Source organism: Cynocephalus volans, chromosome 1 (assembly GCF_027409185.1).
Source record: "Cynocephalus volans isolate mCynVol1 chromosome 1, mCynVol1.pri, whole genome shotgun sequence".
Lineage (NCBI taxonomy): Eukaryota > Metazoa > Chordata > Mammalia > Dermoptera > Cynocephalidae > Cynocephalus > Cynocephalus volans.
Window position 1 is genome coordinate 179,703,771 of NC_084460.1, and position 20,797 is coordinate 179,724,567.

At 45.9% G+C, this 20,797-nt stretch overlaps 1 protein-coding gene across 2 annotated transcripts in view; it reads right to left on the bottom strand.

Annotated features, from left to right (window-relative positions):
- Positions 1 to 20,797, bottom strand: part of URB1 (URB1 ribosome biogenesis homolog) — a 70,998-nt gene that overhangs the window by 14,302 nt on the left and 35,899 nt on the right. For both annotated transcript variants that reach the window (XM_063108719.1, XM_063108715.1), the window contains 11 exons: positions 20,319 to 20,537; positions 19,781 to 19,960; positions 17,508 to 18,363; positions 16,322 to 16,523; positions 15,466 to 15,652; positions 11,539 to 11,597; positions 9,774 to 9,970; positions 8,607 to 8,717; positions 7,599 to 7,662; positions 4,649 to 4,820; positions 4,183 to 4,288 (listed from right to left, as the gene is read on the bottom strand). In XM_063108719.1, coding sequence (XP_062964789.1) covers positions 4,183 to 4,288; positions 4,649 to 4,820; positions 7,599 to 7,662; positions 8,607 to 8,717; positions 9,774 to 9,970; positions 11,539 to 11,597; positions 15,466 to 15,652; positions 16,322 to 16,523; positions 17,508 to 18,363; positions 19,781 to 19,960; positions 20,319 to 20,537 — 2,353 coding nt within the window. The remainder of the gene's footprint in view (positions 1 to 4,182; positions 4,289 to 4,648; positions 4,821 to 7,598; positions 7,663 to 8,606; positions 8,718 to 9,773; positions 9,971 to 11,538; positions 11,598 to 15,465; positions 15,653 to 16,321; positions 16,524 to 17,507; positions 18,364 to 19,780; positions 19,961 to 20,318; positions 20,538 to 20,797) is intronic.

A 20,797-nucleotide genomic window follows, 5' to 3' on the forward strand; every position in this document is an offset into this window, starting at 1 on the left:
AAAGGGGCCATCCTGTCCTGGCTGCTTTGTGGCATATGTTAATTATGAGCTGAAGATTTCAGCCCAGTTCTGTTGAGAACAAGAGTTAGCTGTGGAAAAAGCATTTGTCACTGACAAACTGTTCACAGCCTTGGCTGGCCCTGTTTCTTGGCCAAGGACTCAAAGAAGAGAAGCAGTAAGGTTAAGAAAACAGGTTCCCATTTCAGCAAAGGGCTGAAAATGGAGCAGTGAGACTGTAGTTTCTTTGAAGATTGGCAGCCATACATAAAAATGAATCATATGCACAATTCAGGATTGCACAAAGTTTAGCAATACCTGGACCCAGGTGCCACTACAAGAAGTAAAAACACACTACTGAGACTCTGCTACACTCAGCGTAGATGAATCTCACAAATAACATGTGGGACAAATAAGGCTCAACACAAAAGAATACACCATGTATAACACCATTTACGTTAAATTCAAATAGAGGACAGTGGCCCCTTCTTCAAGATCTGCAAGGAATGTTCTATTCCTTGATGTGGCTGTGGTTTCACCAAAACTCAAACCATGCACATATAGTTTGTATACTTTTCTACGTGTCCTGCTTCCTCTCCTGATGAACTAGTGTGTTTCCTTTTAGCAGGCAATGAAATTTGTTTAAAACATGAGGCTTCCATTTGTTGCTTGGGACGACAGGTAACAACCCAGAGCAACATAAAATGAACATACTTTTGGGATGTGTTTTTTGGGGGGGAAGGGGTATATCTATTTCCCTCTTCACCTTTATGCTTTTTGAAATGTTCCACTTCAATGTAAATTTTTAGTGTAATCAGTATTTTAAGCTATTGTAAATCCTTTTCAACACTAGGAGAGACATGCCTTGCAAATTTTTCTACCTGTATTATACCAATAAAACTTAAAATAGGCAGTTTTTGGAGCTCTGAAGGTAAGGAAAATGGTGACTGGTTTCTCCCATTTGAAAGACCATTTATTAGTCACCTTTCTTCACAAAAGGCTTCCCAGACTCTGTCCCCCACAAGAAAAAAAAAGTAAAGTGTACAGTATTCAAGATTTTGTGAAAATCACTGTCTGATTTTGCTAATATTTTACTATTATTATTAAATATTTTTCAAGCCTTTGCCTTCGGTCTCCTAAAAGCTCTATTGCGAGACAAAGGAATAGACTAAATGATTTGTTATAATTCACTAAAGTTACAAAGGCCAGCAACCTTGTATTTTTAGACCGTACAAAATTTACTTTCATGTTTGATGAAAAACAGACTTAGCTAGCACCATCAAGGCATGGCAGGAGTCAGAAGAGCTTCCTGGCCACCGACTAGTACATCTGCCTCAGTTGGCCTGCTACTTAATAGTTGCTAGGGCAATTAAGATATCCGCTTGCTATTACTGTAACCTGACATCTGTATGAAATGCCCCCTGCTCTGTTGCAAATAAAATCAAGCTTCCGCAGCAGAACACAGTGTTCATCAAAGGGTGCTGGAGCCAACACAAAGACCTATTGATGGGAAAATCTCTGTGCAAAGCCAGCCGTCTTTGATCTTTTTAAAAGGGATATAAAGAGTAGTGGTAGAGGATCAGCAAATCTGTTCCTAAGTAGGAACGCTTGTGTATAAAAAGAAATTTTCAAGTTTAAAAAGGGGAAAAACAGAATGAATAGTGGACCATGGTCTCCCCAATCCACCTAAAGCCACCCAACCATTAAGTCCCATAGAAAGGAGCCTCGAGATAACGAGGCTTTAGGGATAACGCTGGCTGCACCAATGAGCACAGAAACAAAATACACGCCTCCACCCCCCACCACCACACCTGCCAACTGCAATCTCATGGGCCTTTAAAAGCAAGCTAGACCTGGGAGAATATGGAAGGAACTGGTAACACATGTAGCCTTCCAGAACAGGAAACCATTGCCAGGTCTGGTGGGAAGGAGGTTTCACTGTATACCCTTCAGTACCACCTGAATTTTTTACTTGAATATATTACCTAATGTTAAAAATTAATTAAATTAGACTTCCAATTCTGGGAAGATGGAGTAGCTATACTTTTCCCTATTATTCCTGTTAAGTACAACTAAAAATCTTGAACATTATTTATAACACAAATATGACTCTGAAAGGTAGAAAGAAAGCAAACCAGCTAGGGACCTCAGGACATGAGGATCAACAAGGCAGTGAGTTCCCAGTTCCCTAAGTTGTCTTTTTTGCCTCATATGTCCTACTCGTAGAGCAGAAGAAGCCAGCTTACCTGGAAATGCTAGCTACTGTTAGTCTGTGCCTGTCACAGACTCAAAAAAAAGCCCGTACAAAAGCATTCTCTGTCTCACCAAAAGACTGGACAAAGGGCAGCTGAGCAAGGCAGAAAACATTCAGAGGGTGACAGCAAACACTTCGCTGCAGCCCACTTCCAACCCTGCCAGCAAAGGTGGAGTCAGGAGCCCAGACTTCCTGCCCTGAAAGGCTGTAAGGAGGACCCCCCAATCCCCTGCTAGGGTGGCATCAGAGAAGGGTGGGCAGGGAGGCGGGACTTTCATCCCCTCTGGGCAGTAACAACACACCCTTCCTCCTCCCCACTGGCATGTCAGAGGAAGCCTAGCAGAAAGCAAGGACTTTCACCACTGCCCGGTGGTGATGAGGGTCCCCCACATGGAGCCACTTCTATCCCTCCCAGCCAGGAAAGATCCATGGAGGCCTAGAGGGCAGCTGGGACTCCTACCCGGCCCAGCAGTAATAAGGAAGAAAGATGGCCTTTTCAACAAATTGGGGCTGGAACAATTGGACATCTATAGGCAAAAAAAAAATAAACTTGGACCAAAATCTCACACCTTATACAAAAACAAACTCAAAATAGATCATGAACTTAAATGTAAGATGTAAAGTGTAAAACTATAGACTGTGAGAATATCTGTGAACCACATATCCTTCAAAGGACTATTAAGTAAAGAAATCTTGACATTAAAAAACAAAAAACCCCCAATCTCATTAGAAAATAGGCAAAAAACACGAACAGACATTTCACCAAAGACAATATGCAGACGCAAATAAGCCACAGGATGTTCAACATCATTAGCCATTAGGAAAACACAAATTAAAACCACGATGAGCTATCATTACACACTATCAGAATGCCCAAAGCTGACAGACCTGACCAACCCCAGGAGCTCAATCTCCTCAGCCTTCATCCGTATGCACATGTACATGTTCTCGTTCTCTCTCTCCCTCCCATGCACCCACAAAGATTAAGCCCCCACTCCCAATCCAATAGGCTACTTGACATAAAACGCAATTTCTAAAATATACTTAAGCCAAGAAAAAGCCAACCTTAGCCAGCTGATGGTTTCTCAGGTATAAAATCTCTCTTTTCTGTTGGTATTTGACCACTATATAGTAAAAATTCAGAAAATGCTCCTCATTAGGAATTAGAGAAATGTCAAGAACAAAGGGACACTCCCAGATTTTAAAATTACAGATGTTTTTTAAAGAGTCACTATATGTTCCAAACATGAACTATGACTTTGCTGAAAATCACTGGAATGCAAAGGTGAGAAGATGACTGATGCTTGTTAGAGAGTGAACAAAACTAGTGCCATTCTGTGCCCTGCCTGCCATATTGATTTTTGTTTAACCTCATTTCTCTTCTTCAATAATTACACTTTAACCTTAGGACAAACTGTAAAAGGAACATAGGTTTCAGGGAGTGAATGATTTATTGTAACAGGTGGCATCAGTGGTCTGAGTGCTAACATGACAAGACCCCCTACTTCATGAATCACAAGACACCTGGTGAATGATGTTATCAACTTAGTCTTCTTAAAATGTTTCCCTGAAGTTATTTTTAGTAGAAGAGGCTTTTCTATATAAACATTGTTCCACCTACAGAGAGCCAGAGCTCTCACTACTGACATCTGATTCTTCACTTTGTCCAGCTTTCCTGTATGTACATCACCCTGATTATTAAATATCTCTGATTACCAAACAGACCTGCACACTTCCTTCTTCAGTTTCCGAGTACTTTCTCAAATTTGGAGGACATTATACTTCAACCCCCTTCTCACACAATCCTTTAAGAATTATTTTTAAGATGTAGGCCCTAATCTGGCAATTTTGGCAATAATTACCATGATCAATCTGACCTGTGAGGAGCCCTGCACAGCAGACCTGTCCCTGGGGAGAGGAAGCTGGATTACCTGGCCTGGTCAGTTCACTGAAGAGATGAAGGAGAAAGCAGGGATCGTACAGGCCCTTGAGATCCACCCTTGAACTCTTATCTTTAAATATCAGCTCCTGTGCATCCTGAAATAGCCGAAACCAACAAAAATTTGCAATTTAATCTTATGAATATGATACCACATAAATGTTTACCCACTATTGCCAGAATTCAAGTTAACTTGAATATGTAAGAGCATAAAACAGAAGTGCTTCTGTAAAAAGCAGTGCTTGTATATGAAGTGATATGATCTTTGGTGTGTGGGGGTGTAAATGAAAGAAATATAGCCAGTGCTGATAAATGTTGAAGTTGGGTGATGGGTATTCAGGGGCCTTTGTTTACGGGTGGAATTCAATTTAGTAAAAAGAGAAAAAAACAACAAGAAGAGCAAAGCTGAGGGTGAGGATGGAGCCCTGAAGGGGCAGGGACAGAACACGCCAGTGCACCTCAAGGGGCAGCAGCCTCCGGTTCTGGGGGAAGTGCAGGATGGTCTGCATCATTTGGTCTCGATCCAGCAGGCGGAGGACATCCCCGACGCTCGGCTGCTGCCACAGTGACTTGCCCAGGCTCCGGCACGTCTTGTGATGCTCCACGGCTGCTGGGCCCCACAGCAGCACCCTAGAACCGGAGAGGGAAGGACAGACTGGTCATGGGGTCCTGCCAGGAACGGAATTAATAGTAATGATAATAAACACAATAGACAGCACTTGTCAAGCTGCTGGTTTACACCAGGTGCTGTTCTGGGAGTGTTACATGTGTCATATCACTTAATCCGCATCATAGCTAATGGAGCAGGTTGTGGTGCTGGCGACATTGAGGGTGGGGTAAAAGTGTCAATGATGATGACAGAAGCCAGCACCTACATAGGGCTTACGACAAGCCAGACACTATCCAAAGCCCATTGTGCATATTAAGTCACTTAATCTGCACAAAACCTCATTAAGGAAGGTACTATTAGTACCCACCTTGTCCAATGGGAAAAAAGAGGAATAAAGAGTATTAACAAAGTTGCTCAGCTGGTTACATGCCCAGCTAGTAAGTTGCAGAGCTGGGATTCCACCGTGGGGAGTCTAGTTCCAGAGTCTGTGCTAGACAACAGCTGCAGAATCCTGACCTCTCCCTGCTCACATGGGGCCATGAATGAACCGGGTCTGCCTGCACAAGCCTTTTAGCTGTCCCCATTTAGAGACCACCATGTGTATGCCACACATAACCTTTATGCCACATCTCCTACTGCAGCCGCGCAGAGTCCAACCTTGCCTACTTCCTGGAAAATAACACATGCCTCCTTCTTCCCCCCCAACCCCTCACCTCCCTATCCCTATCCACTACCCCACTGCTGCCAGGATGCTCCCTAAAACCTAGCTCTAATGAGGGCCATTTCTCTGCCCCGCAAGTGTCTATTAGATCTCTGCTATCTCCTGGAAGGAATGGAAATGCTTCAGTCTGCACAAATCCTATGATCCAGATATGCCAGCCTACTCACCCTTCCCCTAAATGTCCTGACTTTCCTACCTCCCAGCCATGGAGCACACTGTTCCCTCTACCTGGTACCCCACACTCCTCTGCCGACCTCATCTCAGTCGAATCCCTCCCTATCCTCAGGGCCAACTCTGCCACGAGCAGACACAGCCTCTGTTCTCAGTGCTTCTGTGGCAGCTGGTTTACACCACAGGGCACGAGTCAGATGCCACTTTAAAAAGAGTTAGATGTCTGACACCTTCGGTAGATGGGAAAACCGTGCCTCACTCCTTGGTTTTCCTGAGAGTGCTGAGCCCAGGGCCTCATAAATAGCAGGTGCTCAATGAACATCTATTGAATTAAATACTTCTAAACAGAATTCTTATACAAAGACTCATTTCTATTCAAGTAAACAATAATTATTAAAGTTAAAGAAACAAAGAATAACTCTTTAAGGGGGTTCTGGCTGTTAACCTCGGTTCCTAGCAGACAGGCAGCCTGGGCCACACCGTCAGACCCATAACCCCTGACTGGCAAGAGCATGTCACTGAGCTCCTCAGAGCTCTCCATGCTCAGGCCTGCTCCTTCATCTAAGGATGTGGATGTAACGTTTGAGTCTGAGAAAATGTTCCCATGCTCCTCGGCTACACAGAGACTGTGAACTTCACATCCTTCATCCACCCTCTTCTCCTGGCAGCCACAACTAGATTCCTCCTACAACCAGCTCTAACCCAGTTACTTGGCGGGCAACCTCATTTGACTTTCTCTGATCTCTGAGTGAGAGGCTGTTCTAATGCAGAAATGGATAGTTAGAAAGGCTCTTCCCCTTCACTGTAACAAAACTGCCTCCAATCTGCTCCCTCATGTATGCAGGGACTGCCCTGTCCTATTCCAGAAAGGACACAGCTGCCATGGCCCTGAAACACTGAGAGAGGGAGGCCAGCACACATGAGGGGAAGGAAAGAGAATGCCCACTCAAGACCTGGATGTTCTCAAGAGAGAGAGGTTTTCTTTCCTTTTTCTTTCTTTCCTTCTTCTGGGCCAATACAGCTTCTATCTTTAAACAAAACACTCTGAAATGGAAGAGTTTCTTTCCTGTCCCCGCAGAGCTCTCCTGAACATTATGCTTGGCCCAGTCAGCTCACTTTCTGTCTGAACACACAAAACCCTCTTTCATGTACATATGGGGCAGATGTTAGGGTGCTACTCCCAAATGCTAAAGACAAAAGAAGAATCTAGGGCAGCAAAGAGAATCCAAAAATACTTTCTATTCAACAACACACCCGATCACGTTCTTGCTGGGTCCCAGCACTCGCAGAGATGGGGCAGGCTCCACATGGAAAGGTGAGGAGCCCAGGCCCCCAGGGCCAAAGCAATGCTGGCCAAGGAGACTGGTGAGCAGCCCTGGGAGCCGAGGAGAGATAGGCAGATGGAGAGAGAGAGAAGAGCAGTAGACAAGAGAGACACAGAGTGACGGACTGACACAGAAAGGAAAGAGACAAGCCTAGAGACAGACACATAGAGACAAGAGAATGAAGATGACGTCTAGTCACTTCTCCTCACTCTTCCCCACCACACCCCACATCATAAGTCATTCTCATCTAAAGTAAAGCATGAAGAGAAAGGTTTCCAGAAAAATCAACCAAACGAGACACCCCAGCCAGGAGGGAGCTTGCGGACAGGTCCATGTCCGACAGGCACCCTGCAATCAGCCCAGCATAGCAGTCCCAGCCACTATACACACTCCTTACAGCATGAGGCCAAGCTTTTCCCAGAGCAGCATACGCTGCAGCGGCGTGTGAGCTAGGACAGTTCTATCCCTCTCACCCTTTCCTGAGAATCAAAAAGAATGGGAGCTCTCTGCGGACAGCGGGTGATAGTCCTAGGGCCAGCACCCTCCATGCATGCTTGTCCACCTCCAGCCCCAACACTCACTGGAAGTTGATGAGGCTGAGCTTGTTCTGTTCATAGGCCTGGAGGAGAAGTAAAATCTTCTGGTCTAGAAGTCAAACAAGGGTCTGTTTAGAAATTACCCTGCAATGCACCACCTGATCTTCACACTCTCCCCTAGTCACACTGCCGGGTCCTCACACACTCCCCTGCTCACACCCTCCCCCTGCTCACACCATCCAGCCCTCACACCCCCCCTGCCCCGCTTATACCATCCAGCCCTCACACCCTCCCCATGTTCGTACCCCATCCAGCCCTCCAACGCCCCCCCTGCTCACACCATCCAGCCCTTACATGCTCCCCCTGCTCATACCATCCAGCCCTCACACCCTCCCCATGCTCACACCATCCCGCCCTCCCCCTGCTCACACCATCCAGCCCTCACACCCTCCTCATGCTCATACCCCATCCAGCCCTCACAGCGCCCCCTGCTCACACCATCCAGCCCTCACACCCTCCCCATGCTCACACCATCCCGCCCTCGCACCCTCCCCATGCTCACACTCCATCCAGCCCTCACATCCACCCCCTGCTCACACCATCTAGCCCTCACACCCTCCCCCTGCTCACACCATCCAGCCCTCACACCCTCCCCATGCTCACACCATCCCGCCCTCGCACCCTCCCCCTGCTCACACCATCCCACCCTCACACCCTCCCCCTGCTCACACCATCCAGTCCTCACACCCTCCCCCTGCTCATACCATCCAGCCCTCACACCCTCTCCATGCTCACACCATCCCGCCCTCACGCCCTCCCCATGCTCACACCCCATCCAGCCCTCACACCCTCCCCCTGCTCACACCATCCAGCCCTCACACCCTCCCCATACTCACACCATCCCGCCCTCGCACCCTCCCCATGCTCACACCCCATCCAGCCCTCACACCCTCCCCCCGCCCACACCATCCAACCCTCACATCCTCACCCACTCACACTGCGTGGTCCTAACTCTCTCCCCCTAGTTACGTCATCCGGTCCTCACACCCTTACCCAGGATGCTGAGAGTGGCACCATAGGCCCCAAGAAGCACTGCAAAGTGGCTGCTCTCACAGACAGAGGGGCACATCCTCACCACTGTTGACATCAGGTCCACCAGCACTTCTGGAAGAAACAACACTGAATGCACTGCACTGCAGGGGACATACACATTCAGAGTCCAAGTAGAGGAGGAACTACCTCAAGGAACATTTAAATGCTTGAAATATCTTTCTTTGAACAGTATTAGTTTTTGGACACTGGTGCCTAGTCCCTTACTTTTTATTTATTTATTTTTAAAATAAACATATTTTCACAATCACCTGTCTTCCTAGGTCTTTGACAAGGCTGAACATTAGTCTCTGTTCTGAATATTAGTCTCTGTTAAGTCTTTGACAAAGCCAAATATTAGTCTCCCAAATTTTAAGCCATCTAAGATTTTAAAATCAAAGCATTTTCCCCCCACGCCACTAGAATCTCTAATATTTCTACTCCTGCCTGAATAGAAGAGTGAGGTTTTTCTATTACCCAAACGAGTAACTGGGTTTATTACAGACCAATCCTGTGGTGGTTTCTAATGGTTTTGGGGTGTTAATTTTTTTGTTTCTAAACAGAGTGTGGCTTTGAGAGGGCAGGAACATTCAACCCACCTTGTCTGACATCTCCCACAGCGTACACCATAATCGGGACTCATGGACACTAAAGTCAATGCTCACTGAATTTGGGATGGAGACTAAACCTGGGCTTTAGAAGAATTCTCTAGCAGTTAACTGTCAATAGGCAAGTTCTAACCCTTGACAAAAGTTTCAATCTTCCCATTAAGAATTTCATGCAACTATCAATTCTCTCAGGACAGACACCAACACTTTTTTTTTTATACCTCCTAATATTCCCTAACTCCCAGATTTTGATATTAGCCCATGATAAGGCAATAAGATCTCCAACATGACTTCTGTAAGCCCAATAAGGCACGGAAAACAGTTCTGCATTTTCTGTTTGACCGTAAGTCAGAGGAAACATTTCTTGACCCTGGATTTGATAGAAACAAAACATTCTAATGTTTTGAAAATGCTTCCTAGCTCTGAGAACCTGTAGAAGATAAGCTTCAGTGCACACAGCTAGTTTGAAGAAATCAGGAAATAAAAGCTGTATCTGAAAGGGGAGGGTGGGATGAGGGGTCACCTTTGACTTGACCATCCAGGTTCTCTTCCTCCTCTTCGGACTTCAGGAGACTTGGCAGAAACAGAGAGTGCTGGGTGAGCATCATGTGGATCACAGGGAGCTGCATGAGCTTCGTGTGCACAGAGCTTTCTGGGCGATACAGCAGCTGTATGGCAGCATGGAGGGTCTTTAAAAATGTGTGGACCTGATACCGAAATCTGGGAGGCAAGAGTCACAGGTAAAAGAGCTTTGATGAAAGAGACTTTCATTTTGCAGGAAAACAATAAAAATTTTTTTCCTCAAGATTTTATTCAGAACATTTTCAAACATGCCACAAAGTTGAGGATTTCACAGTGATTACCCATGTACCCACCATTTAGACTCTACTGCTAACATGGCATTACACTCGCTCTATCACATACCTATCTGTCCACCATCACAGGGAACACTTCTGAGAACAAGGTGGGGACACAGCACCTTTATTTCCTTTATGACACGACACCTAACAAACTTCCCATTTAGCTGAAATTCCAGGAGGCAGAGGAACAGCTAAGCCTGAGCAAAGATGACACTCAGTGCCCCCAGCCCATCTTTCAAGCCAGCCTCCCTCCTTTCTTCTTTGCAACTACTTAGAACTTCCATACAATGGTCCTTCTATGTCTTAAATGCCTTTAAAGCACACTAAAGAAAGCATCACACTCTAGAAAAAGAAGTTTTTTGGTTCTATGTGAATAATGTTAAGAATCACTTAGCATATGGCGAGCATTCTAGAAACACAAATTAACCAAAGACTGAAAGAAATGTCATGATCCCATGATGGTAATCTGTAGTTGTCATTACCCCGGGACCTGCTTTCACTTCTTTCTCTTCTCTTGTGTGAAATATTTTTCTCTGTTTCCTGTTCACAAATGGTCAAGGAAATGAAAATTATAGACAAAATGCGACATCATTTCATGACTATCTGACTGCCAAAAACTAAACAGCCTGACCAGAGAGTGTCAGCAAGGACGAGAAGGAAAATAAACTCTCACACACCCTGCTGGGGGTGTGCGTTTACTCAGCAACTCTGGAGAGGAATTTGAATATCTAGAACTGAAGGTGCACCCACACTCTCCAAGCCACTGCCGCCAATGTACCAAGAGACGCATGACAGTCACTGCAGGACTGTAATGAGAAGTGGGGAGAGTTGGGGAAACAGCCTAGATGTCCATCAGTAGAGGACTGGCTACATAAACCAGTATGGTCAGAAGACCAAATACTCCACAGCAGTAAAAATGAAGAATTTGGAGCTATGTGTATCAACATGGCTAAATCAGAGACATCTGAGTGGGAAAAAATATTGAAAGAATGATACATATAAAGATGATACATCTGTGTAAAATTGTAAACACACTAATACTATTTTTTAAAAACATAATGACACTTACAATATGAAGATACAAACTACACATAGACAAGACAAAGTGATGGCCTTCAATGAGGGAGGGATGACAATGAAATGGAATAAATATAGAACACTGTCAGCATTTATTAAATCTGGAGGCTGCTATTAACTCTCTGCATATCTCTGTATTGTTAAGGCTGCTCCTCTCATCATTAGAAGCACCCTGTGTGTCAACAGGCAAATCACTTAACTTCTCCAACAATCCACATCTTCTACCTCTAAAAACAGGATGTGACCTGCTCTACCACAGGTATTACGCTAATCACTAGATATAAAAAAGGCTTTGTATGAGCGACATTCACACCTTTACTAAATGGCACCAAGAAAATAAAATCAACTTACTTGAGTCCCGCCTTCACAAATTTCTGCCAATCACCAGGATCAACTTCATTAAGTGCATGCTATGAATAAAGTAAGCAAGAAATATACATGAAACACCTCAATTAATTTAAAAAATACTACAAGTCTGCAGTTGTATAACCTTCAGGAAGGCATCTGTCTACATGGGTCTGATTCCTCCTCTGTGAAACACATGATCAAAGCACTGAAAGAGAAGCTCTAGTGTCCCCTCCTGTGCTAACATCTGCAATTCTACACAGCATCCCCTGTGTTCCGGCCTATATGCAATTCTTGATAAACATGTGATCACTCAAACTTATGGGGTTGGACAGCAGAACCAAGATTGCTCTTATAACAAAAACTAAAATGCGGATTATGGAATTAAAATTATAGCCATTCAGTAAATATGAAACAGTTATCCAAACAATCCAAGACCATGCGGTTTTGTTTTTTTAATTGTTTGGTTATTTCTGCTAGTAGCTCTGACATCTTAGTAGTATACTTATGATCACCAAATGGGCAAAAGGAAATTTCCCAAGTAGTCATGTTATTTTTGCCTTTTATTGAAAAGCAACTGAAAACCACAGTGTGACACCCTCACCCCAGGTCACTTGGTACTGGCTGGACATGAAGAAGTCCGTGGAAGTGCAGGATCGGTGCTGGTGCCAGAGAACCAGCTAATGGCAGCGTACGCTGAGGCTGCTGCCTCTGCCGGGGTGGCCATACAGTGGAGACCCCAGTGCCAGAGATTACGAGGGAATGCAAGAACAGCCGGACCCCTCAACCCAGGCACACCTCTCACACAGTACATTTTTAAATACGTGTTCTCTCTGTCCCAGCAGTTCCTCTTTCAGGAATTTGCCCAGAGATAACTGCTCAAGTGTAGAAAGATGCACCATGCAAGACACTCATCATAGTATTTTTTATAATATCAAAATATCTAGAAAGCCACCCACAGGTCCAGCAATATACAACTACTTAAATATGTTATGGTACATCTACCCAGGGGAAGACCATTGTACCACTAACAAGGTTGAAGCAGGTCTAGTCATTGGTGTAGGAGAAAAAAAATCTCTAAATATGGCAGTATGCTTAAAAAACAAATCCAAAAAACCAGGTTACACACAGCATGCATGATATGATCCCATTAATACATAAAATTACACAAAATTCTCTCTCTCTCTCTCTCACCCCCCCCCCCCCAGATATATAGCAAGATCTCTAGAAGGATATTCACCAAACTTATAATGGAACGGCCTCTAGGTAGTGGGAGATTTTTTATTTCATCTTTATATTTGTTTGCATTGCTTATATTTGCAGTGAATATGTTTGTTAGCTTTATAATCATAAAAAATCAGTCATTCCACATTTCCACAGGAGTGGGGGGAGGTGAACGTCACACAGTGGAACACTACACAGCAACAAGTAATTAACTACTCATTCCCACAACATGGATGAATCTGGAAAGCATGATTTAACTGAAAGAAGCCAGACACACAAAAGTGCACATGTTGTATGATCACACTGTACGATTCTCAGTCTATGAAGGTCTAAAACAGGCAAAATAATCTAATGACAACAGAATCAAGAGTGACTGCTTTGGAGGGAAGGGGATTTTGAGAAGAGGCACAAAGAACTTTCTGGAACGATGAAAATCTTCTTGGACAGCAGTGTGGGGTACACAGGTATATGAACTATACACTTAACAACGGTATGTTTCAAAATATGTAAATTATGCCCCAATTAGAAGAAAAGGGGGGTAAGGAAGGAGGCAAACCTCTAAAAGAGACAGGCTGTCACTTGACTATGAAGCCAGCTAGCTGGTTGCTGGGAAAAATAGGAAAATATCAGGGCCCCTCGGATGTTCAGACCTTGCTGAGCATTTGCTGTAAATATCCTTAGGCGTTCCTTGTTACTACCTAATGTAAGTTGCGTACGGGTACCCAGGTGTCCAGGGTTGTGGACTTAAGTATAAAAGACTAACAGCTCTGATCCACAGCGCTTCTCAGAACTCTCAGAGAAGCCACTAGGATAGTTGCTCCTAGATCTGAATAAAACCCATTCATTTTTCTATACCTATGGCTCCTAGAACCTTTTTTTTTTCTGTTACCTAGTGCTCAGACTTGTGTGTGGAGGGTTTGTAACCCAATCTGTGCAACAGACTCGAGGGGTCTGTAAGCCCTAGCTTTACACTGGTGGAGGGGCTGGCCATGAAGCCAGGTATATTCACTGTGGACCACTGACTGGTGAGGACTGCCACCTCCACAGCTCAGCTCTCTCTAGATCTCAGGCTCATACTTCCTCTCTCTTAGTTCTGCCATGTTTGGGCTCCTATATGATTTAAATTCACAAACCTGTGTCACACAGTGAATTAAGACAAAGTTCACAGGTTATAAAGTTTGTTAAAACAACTAAGCAAGCCCAAGGCTTGGTCTATGACCTAAGAATGTATTTATCATACACTTGTTAGTTTTTACCCAAGGTTATTTTCCTGAATATTACTTTAAGTCTTGGTGTAGTGGATTGAATGAATTATGTTCCCCCACAACTCCCTGAAGCTTGAGTTGTGTCCCCCAAGTTTTATGTATTAGGAACTTAGCCCCAACTGGGATTGTAAAGAGGTATTATGGTAATTGAAAGGTGGGGCCTTGAAGAGGTGATTGGGTTGTAGGACCATGCAGTAGTGAATGGATTAAAAACGGTGGTCAGGGGCGTGCTTCTGAGGGCTTTAAAAGTAGAGGAGAGTCTGGGCCGGCCCCGTGGCTCACTCGGGAGAGTGCAGCACTAGTAGCACCAAGTCTGCGGGTTCCGATCCTATATAGGGATGGCCGGTACGATCACTGGCTGAGCATGGTGCAGACAACACCATGCCGAGGGTTACGATCCCCTTATTGGTCAGAAAAAAAAAGAAGAAGAAGAAGAGAGTCTGCCTTTTGCTCTCTCTGCTTCCACCATCTTGCAATGTGAAACCCCTGGGTCACTGTCACCACCACCAGATGGACTTTGGACTTCTCAGCCTCAGAAACTGTAAGCAATAAATTTCATTTTCTTTATAAACTACCCAGTTCAGTGTACTTTGTTATAAGCAACAACAATGGACTAGTACACTTGGGTTCAGAATTTAAACACAGATCATAAACATTATGACTACTAATGCAATTTTATACCACGCATTGAGGAATAATTCACATACTTATGCTAACCTTCAAGATATTTGCTATTTCTTCACAAAAAATAAACATTAAAAAAAAAAACACTTCAACTGAAAGAATACTTGCCAAATACCTTTAAATTTTATGAAAACTATAAACCCACACACCAAGCAGCTCACTGAACCCTAAGCATAAGAAGCTTGAAGAAAACTACACTGAGGTACATCATAATCAAAACTGTCAATCTAGAATCTGATACCCAATCAGTCTTCCCAGCTCATTCTATGACACCAGCATTATGATCCTAAGACCAGACAAAGATATTACAGGAAAATAAAATTATAAATTAATATCCCTCATGCACCCAGATGCAAAAATCCTCAACAAAACAGCAAATCAAATCCAACAATATATAAAAAGGTTAATACATAATGATCAAGTAGGTTTACCCCAGGAATTCAAGGTTGGTTTAACATTCAAAAGCCAATTAAAATAATTAATCATATTAATAAACTAATCGAAAAACAAGACCTTATATAATATCCCAGTAGATGCAAAAAAGTATCCGACAAAATCCAACATCCATTCCTGATAAAAGACAACTCATTAATTCAGGAGCTGTCCCCCACCTGCCATTCTGCCACTGGACACGGCCCCTCTCATTTCCTACAGGGCCACATTCCTTCCATTTGGCTTGAAATATATCTATAAAGCTTGGTTTATGTAACTCAATTTTCCCTTAGAAATTGAACCAGGATTTCTAAGAAAAGACACCTACCAATAGCTCATCTAATCTGAGCAGCATTCGCTTCTCTTGATCCCGAGTACTGTCATCATCTGGCTGGCTACCACTGAAAGACATGATCAGCCACTTGATACAGGACTGCAGAAGGGTCCTTCTCCAGGCACACAGCTTTTCTGCAGACCCTGCCAGGGCTACAGAGACAGAGTCTGCCATGATCCAACTGCAGCAGGAGACAAGAGTCACAGAGTTAGAGGAGGGCTTACATACCTCTAGCTTATGCTCAATCCAACATTACAAAAGGCCATATGGGACAGATGCCTGAGTCCTGCTCCCCATACTACCCACTCATAGGAATCACAGGCTCCCCAGACTCTGACACAAATACTGAAGATGTACTAGATGTTTTACAACCAAGGAAAACAGTTAGAACACCAGAAAAAGGATATTTACGTCCAGACTTTGGATTTCTAGGGTTTCTCAACCTCAGCACTATTGACATTTTGGGTCAGGTAATTTTTCTTTTGGGGGGCTGTCCTGTGCATTACAGCATATTTAGCAGCACTCAGGTCTCTTCTACCGTCTAGATGCCAGAAGCATCATCCCTCACCTCAGTCATGACAATAAAAGATGTCAAACATTGCCAATCATCCCCTGGGGGGAAAATCATTCCCAGGTGAAAACCATTGCTCTCAGGAAATCAAACCCAGCCATCTACTTCTGGAGATGGATTTGCTCCAGAAAGAATGCTGAAGAGTTCTCGTAGGAACTGCCTTCTCACTGATTGGCACAACAGCACTGCAGCACTTTTTCACTAACTTACATTATAAACAGTAAAGAACAAAGTGATGCTGAGAGAGGAATAGCCACCAAACAATCTAAGCCTTCACACCTCTTGTGATTACTTGGAGCCTGAAGCAAGCTGGGCAGACGGTCCATGAAGACACTGAGGTCCTTGGCTCTCGCAAATGGGACCAGCTGGGCCAGGATCTCCTGATACAGTCCAGACTCTGGAGGGTCATCAGCACTGAAAAGCCTGCCCTGTAGCTGTCTCCACAGGGACTTCCTCAAGACAGGAATGACAGCAGAGGACACTAGGGCAGAGATACAAAGGAGAAGTCATTGCATGCAAGGGTGGGCTACCGCCAACTTGGACCAGCTCACAGGATCCAGATGCCATACTGTAGGTGTCCTATGACCTGGGTGATGTCACACTGATAGCTTGAAATTGGCCACGGCAGGAGTATTGACACCATGGGAATTGGCAAGCACTACAAATTAATCTCCTCCAAGGGCCAGGTGTTGAACATTTACCAGTCACTGGGTACATCTCATCAGTCAACAATCTTGATAGATACTCTTCAGCCCAGCAGCTCCTAGCTCCTAGTTCATAAGACCATGAATACCAAAGTTCTAAACTCATCCAGGACTCATTTTTCAAAAGCATAGGAACTGGGGCGGGGGGCAGTGGGGAATGTCAAGAACCATTGAGGGACTGAGGGGAAGGCTCCACCCACAGGGGGCTGTCTTACTTTTTAAAACATTTGTCAGCATTGATCTGAAGTTATGCAAAACAAAGGCAAAGCAGCTAGTGAAAACTCATTTGTGCTTTCAATAAAAAGGAATTAAGTTTGAGGTAATCAAAAAAGTGCCTCAGGTCTGAAACCCAGCAAGTGGAGAAAGAGGAGAGAGCTGGACCCAAGCTGCTTCAAAATGGACATCAACTTAATTGACATTTCCCCTGGAGGTAGGGAAAGTAGGGTGGGACAAGGGACAAATAAGCCCTGAATGACGCCTTCAGCTTATCAAGACACAGCCCCAAATGGTCCCAACTACTGCCCACCTCTCCCCCAGCTTCATGTGGGGTGACTTGGAATTGGACAGGACTCAAGGGGCTACACCTCAAGCCATAAGGTCAAGAGATAGGGGAAGGATGTTGAGGAGAATTTCTTGATCTTTTTTAATCTTCAGAGCTGGGGCAGATGCTGGCGGAGAAATGGGACATGAAGTTCCAGGGTTTAGAAATGGCCGTGCGGTTCACCTCCTCAGCCCCTCTGACTTAAAAGTCTATCCCGTACCTGCTATTGGGCGGGTGAACTGGCCCTGAGTCCTGCACTGAAGGTACACGTGGACGAGGGGGAGGAAGCTGTCCAGGTCCTCGCGCAGGCCAGGCCCCGTGCCCGCCTGCTGGCACCAGCACTCAAACCACAACAGGTGGGGACAGCTCTGCTGGATGAGCAGGCCAGCAATGCCGAGAGCCGCCTGTGTCCGCCGGGCCAGGCAGTACTCGAGCAGGCTGACCCCGACCACAGGAGCCAGCACAGGGTGTCTCTGCAGTGTGTGGAGGAACACGGTGTCCAGCTCGTCCACAGCCAGCATGGGGAGCAAAGCCCCCAGGCCTCTCACATACTCGGAGGACCAGAGCAGCTCGCCACTCTGCAGCTGATCCTGGGGGCTGCTGGTCAACAGCTGCACCAGGGTCTTCCCAAGAATGTTTAGGCGTCTCTCTTTCCCGGGGGGCTTTGTGGGTCGCTGGGTCACCAGGTGAGCCTCAGGCAGGCTCAGCAGTGCCAGCGTGATCTCGCGGAGCTGGACACTCTCCATGTATGCATGCAGCTCCTGCAGGGCCTCCAGCTGTGGCAGAATCTTGGGTGGCAGTGTGGCCGGGCCCGCCCTCCTCGTCCGCAGCTCTTTCAACACACTTTGGGTGATGGCTTCTAAGTACCTAGCTAGGAGACCCAGCTGACCAATGTTCCGGAGGATTGGGGCACTCACTGCTAGCAGCTGAAGGACCCCTGCACTAAAGTGGGCTGCCAGGAGTTTCACAAGGATGGGGCTGAGGGTGTGCGGGGGGAGAGCCTGCTGCTCCAGGGCCAGGAACCAGCCCTCCAGCGTGGGATGTCTGAGGGTGGTCACAAGCACCTCCTCCAGCGTCTGAAACACAGTGACAAGGCACAGACTTCACACAGGCACAGGGCCAGGAGAGGGTGGCAGCTGCTGCGTAAGTAAGTATTCACTGCTCTTAGTAAGACAGAGAGCAGAAAGAAGCTTTCCTAACCCGCCGCACCCTCCAGCCCAAGTTTCAATGACCCTCGTGGGGTGCCACGGCACCCCCCAAACCAGTCCCGGTCAAAGCTGTTATCCCACCATAGCATGCACAACTATGGGATGGTGCATGGCTGCCCTGAATGACCGTGAGCAGCGTGAGCACTGCACTGTGACCTGGTCAGTGCCCCACCCAGATTCATGAGCTGAGTGAATTTACTGTGTGGCAAAACTGCTCTCCACAGTCACCCAGTGGAGGGGACTGGTCATGGAGAAATCCCCAAATGTGATAAAGATCAACTGTCTGCTGGTTTCTCTCCAGCAGCCTTGCCTTCCTAAATAGATCTGGTTGTGGGATACGGTTGTCTTTTGACAACTGGGGCAGGGTGTTCACAGCTAAGACAAGACCAGGTATCAGGGGAAAGTGGATTGGGATTAAACTGCTATGAACGTCCACAATCCTGAACTGAAGGTAATCTGTCTGCACTTTCAGAAGAAGACTGGACCTCAAGTGATCCCCTGAGAAACTAAGTTAAATCAGAAAGCAGCTGAGCTCCCTGTGCTGGTAGAGAAGAATTTGGTTCACTTGTTCCATGCAGCCTTGAGGAAAATTATTCCCAGTCAATGAAGGTACACCAGCCCCAGGCACAGGAGTAAATTCTTTCCTTATTTACTATTAAAGGAAGGAAAAAGAAGCCTATCACACTTTGCAATGGAGCTTTGCCAGCTAAAAACAGAAAAGCACCATTATATGTTAGGATTACTTTACCCCACATCGACTGGCTAATGGATGGTCCTACCAAAAAAATCCCTTCGAGAAAGCCAACTTGAAGATCAAAGGAAGAAAGCCGTAGATTGTGAAATAAGGAACATGTTCGCCTCCTGAACCCAGTAAAACAGGTTCCATGGCAAACTGTAGAGAAATATGTGCCCTGGCCCCAATTAAACACCTTCTGGGGCGGTGTACTGCCTGGGTGTATCTGCTGTGACGAGCTTCACCCACTGCCCGTCCTTCCTTCAACACAGGCTGCAGCTAGCAGCACGAAGATATGCACACGGCGCTTCTCAAGAAGCTCATGTCATACAGAGTAAGGGAAGCTGCTTGCAGGCAGGGTGACTGTGCAGAGAAGGGACCGCAAAGGTGAATGCCCAAATTAAACCGTGCTTGTCTCTGCTATGGTTTTCTGCATTTCCCTATCTTCTACAACGAATGCATATTTCTTTTTATCAGAAGTGGGGAGAAAGCCACTGTCTATGACTTTCTGGGAAAATGCTGCCTGGCTGCCCATGGAAGAGGTGGTGGTACCTGGTCATTAGCCAGTTGCAGTGAGGCCACAGCCTCCATGTCCAGGAAGAGGTCAGACTCTGTCCTAGCAGCCTCACAGCGCTGCTGGTTCTGGGCATCCAGTTGTTCACAGTGGACGACCAGGCGCTTGAGGAGATCCAGGTAGAGCTGTAGAAGCGGGGGGCCTGCACTTTTGCCCAGCTGTAGGATGAGAGCCCCACAACCCTCAGACAGGGCAAGGCCAATCGTCATCAACACAGCAACCACCAAGTCCCGTTGTCGTCAGAGTAGTGACAGAGACCCAAGGAGGCACAGAAATGGCAACTTTACACATAGTACTCATAAACCACTTCCACCTGAAAGTCATTTCTCAAATAAGGGGCTAGTCTTCCTAAATCTTGGTGAAATACAAGATGAAAGCTTTCTTGACGAAAGGTTTATTCTGACTAAAATGAGGGGACTAAAAATCTGTAATGCACATCAGGGCAGAAGCTCGACAGTGAGCTACTGTGTTAATAAACTTGGGAAAGGAGGGACGCAGGGGCCTGGGGGCACTGACCTGGTCAAAGCTCTCCACGGCGCTCTTCAGGTAGAGCAGCACCTGCTTGACCGCGCGTGGGGCCTGGTGCATGGGGAGCTGCAGGAGGGCGGCCCGCAGCTGCACCTGGACATGCTGGTCCCACAGCTTCTGGCGCTCGTAGGCCATCTGTAGCAGGGCCATGAAGCAGGAGGCCGAGGGAGGTGTGGGGGGCTCTGGGCTGTCGGACACCTGCAATGGCTAAGGGGGACAGCAAAAGGTGGGCAAGAGGAAAGATAAATCACCAGGTGAAAATAGCCACAGGCTGAGAACACAGACACAGGACGTGAACAACTAAGGGATGTTTCCCAAGAATAATGCACTAAGACTGAAAAGATGGGACCATGTGGCATTCTACCATTTTACTTTAGTAGACTAAGTTCTGATACTATCAGTCATGCATATTTTCTGGAGCATGTTAATGCTGACAGAATGTGAAGGCACCAAACTGGAAGGTGTCT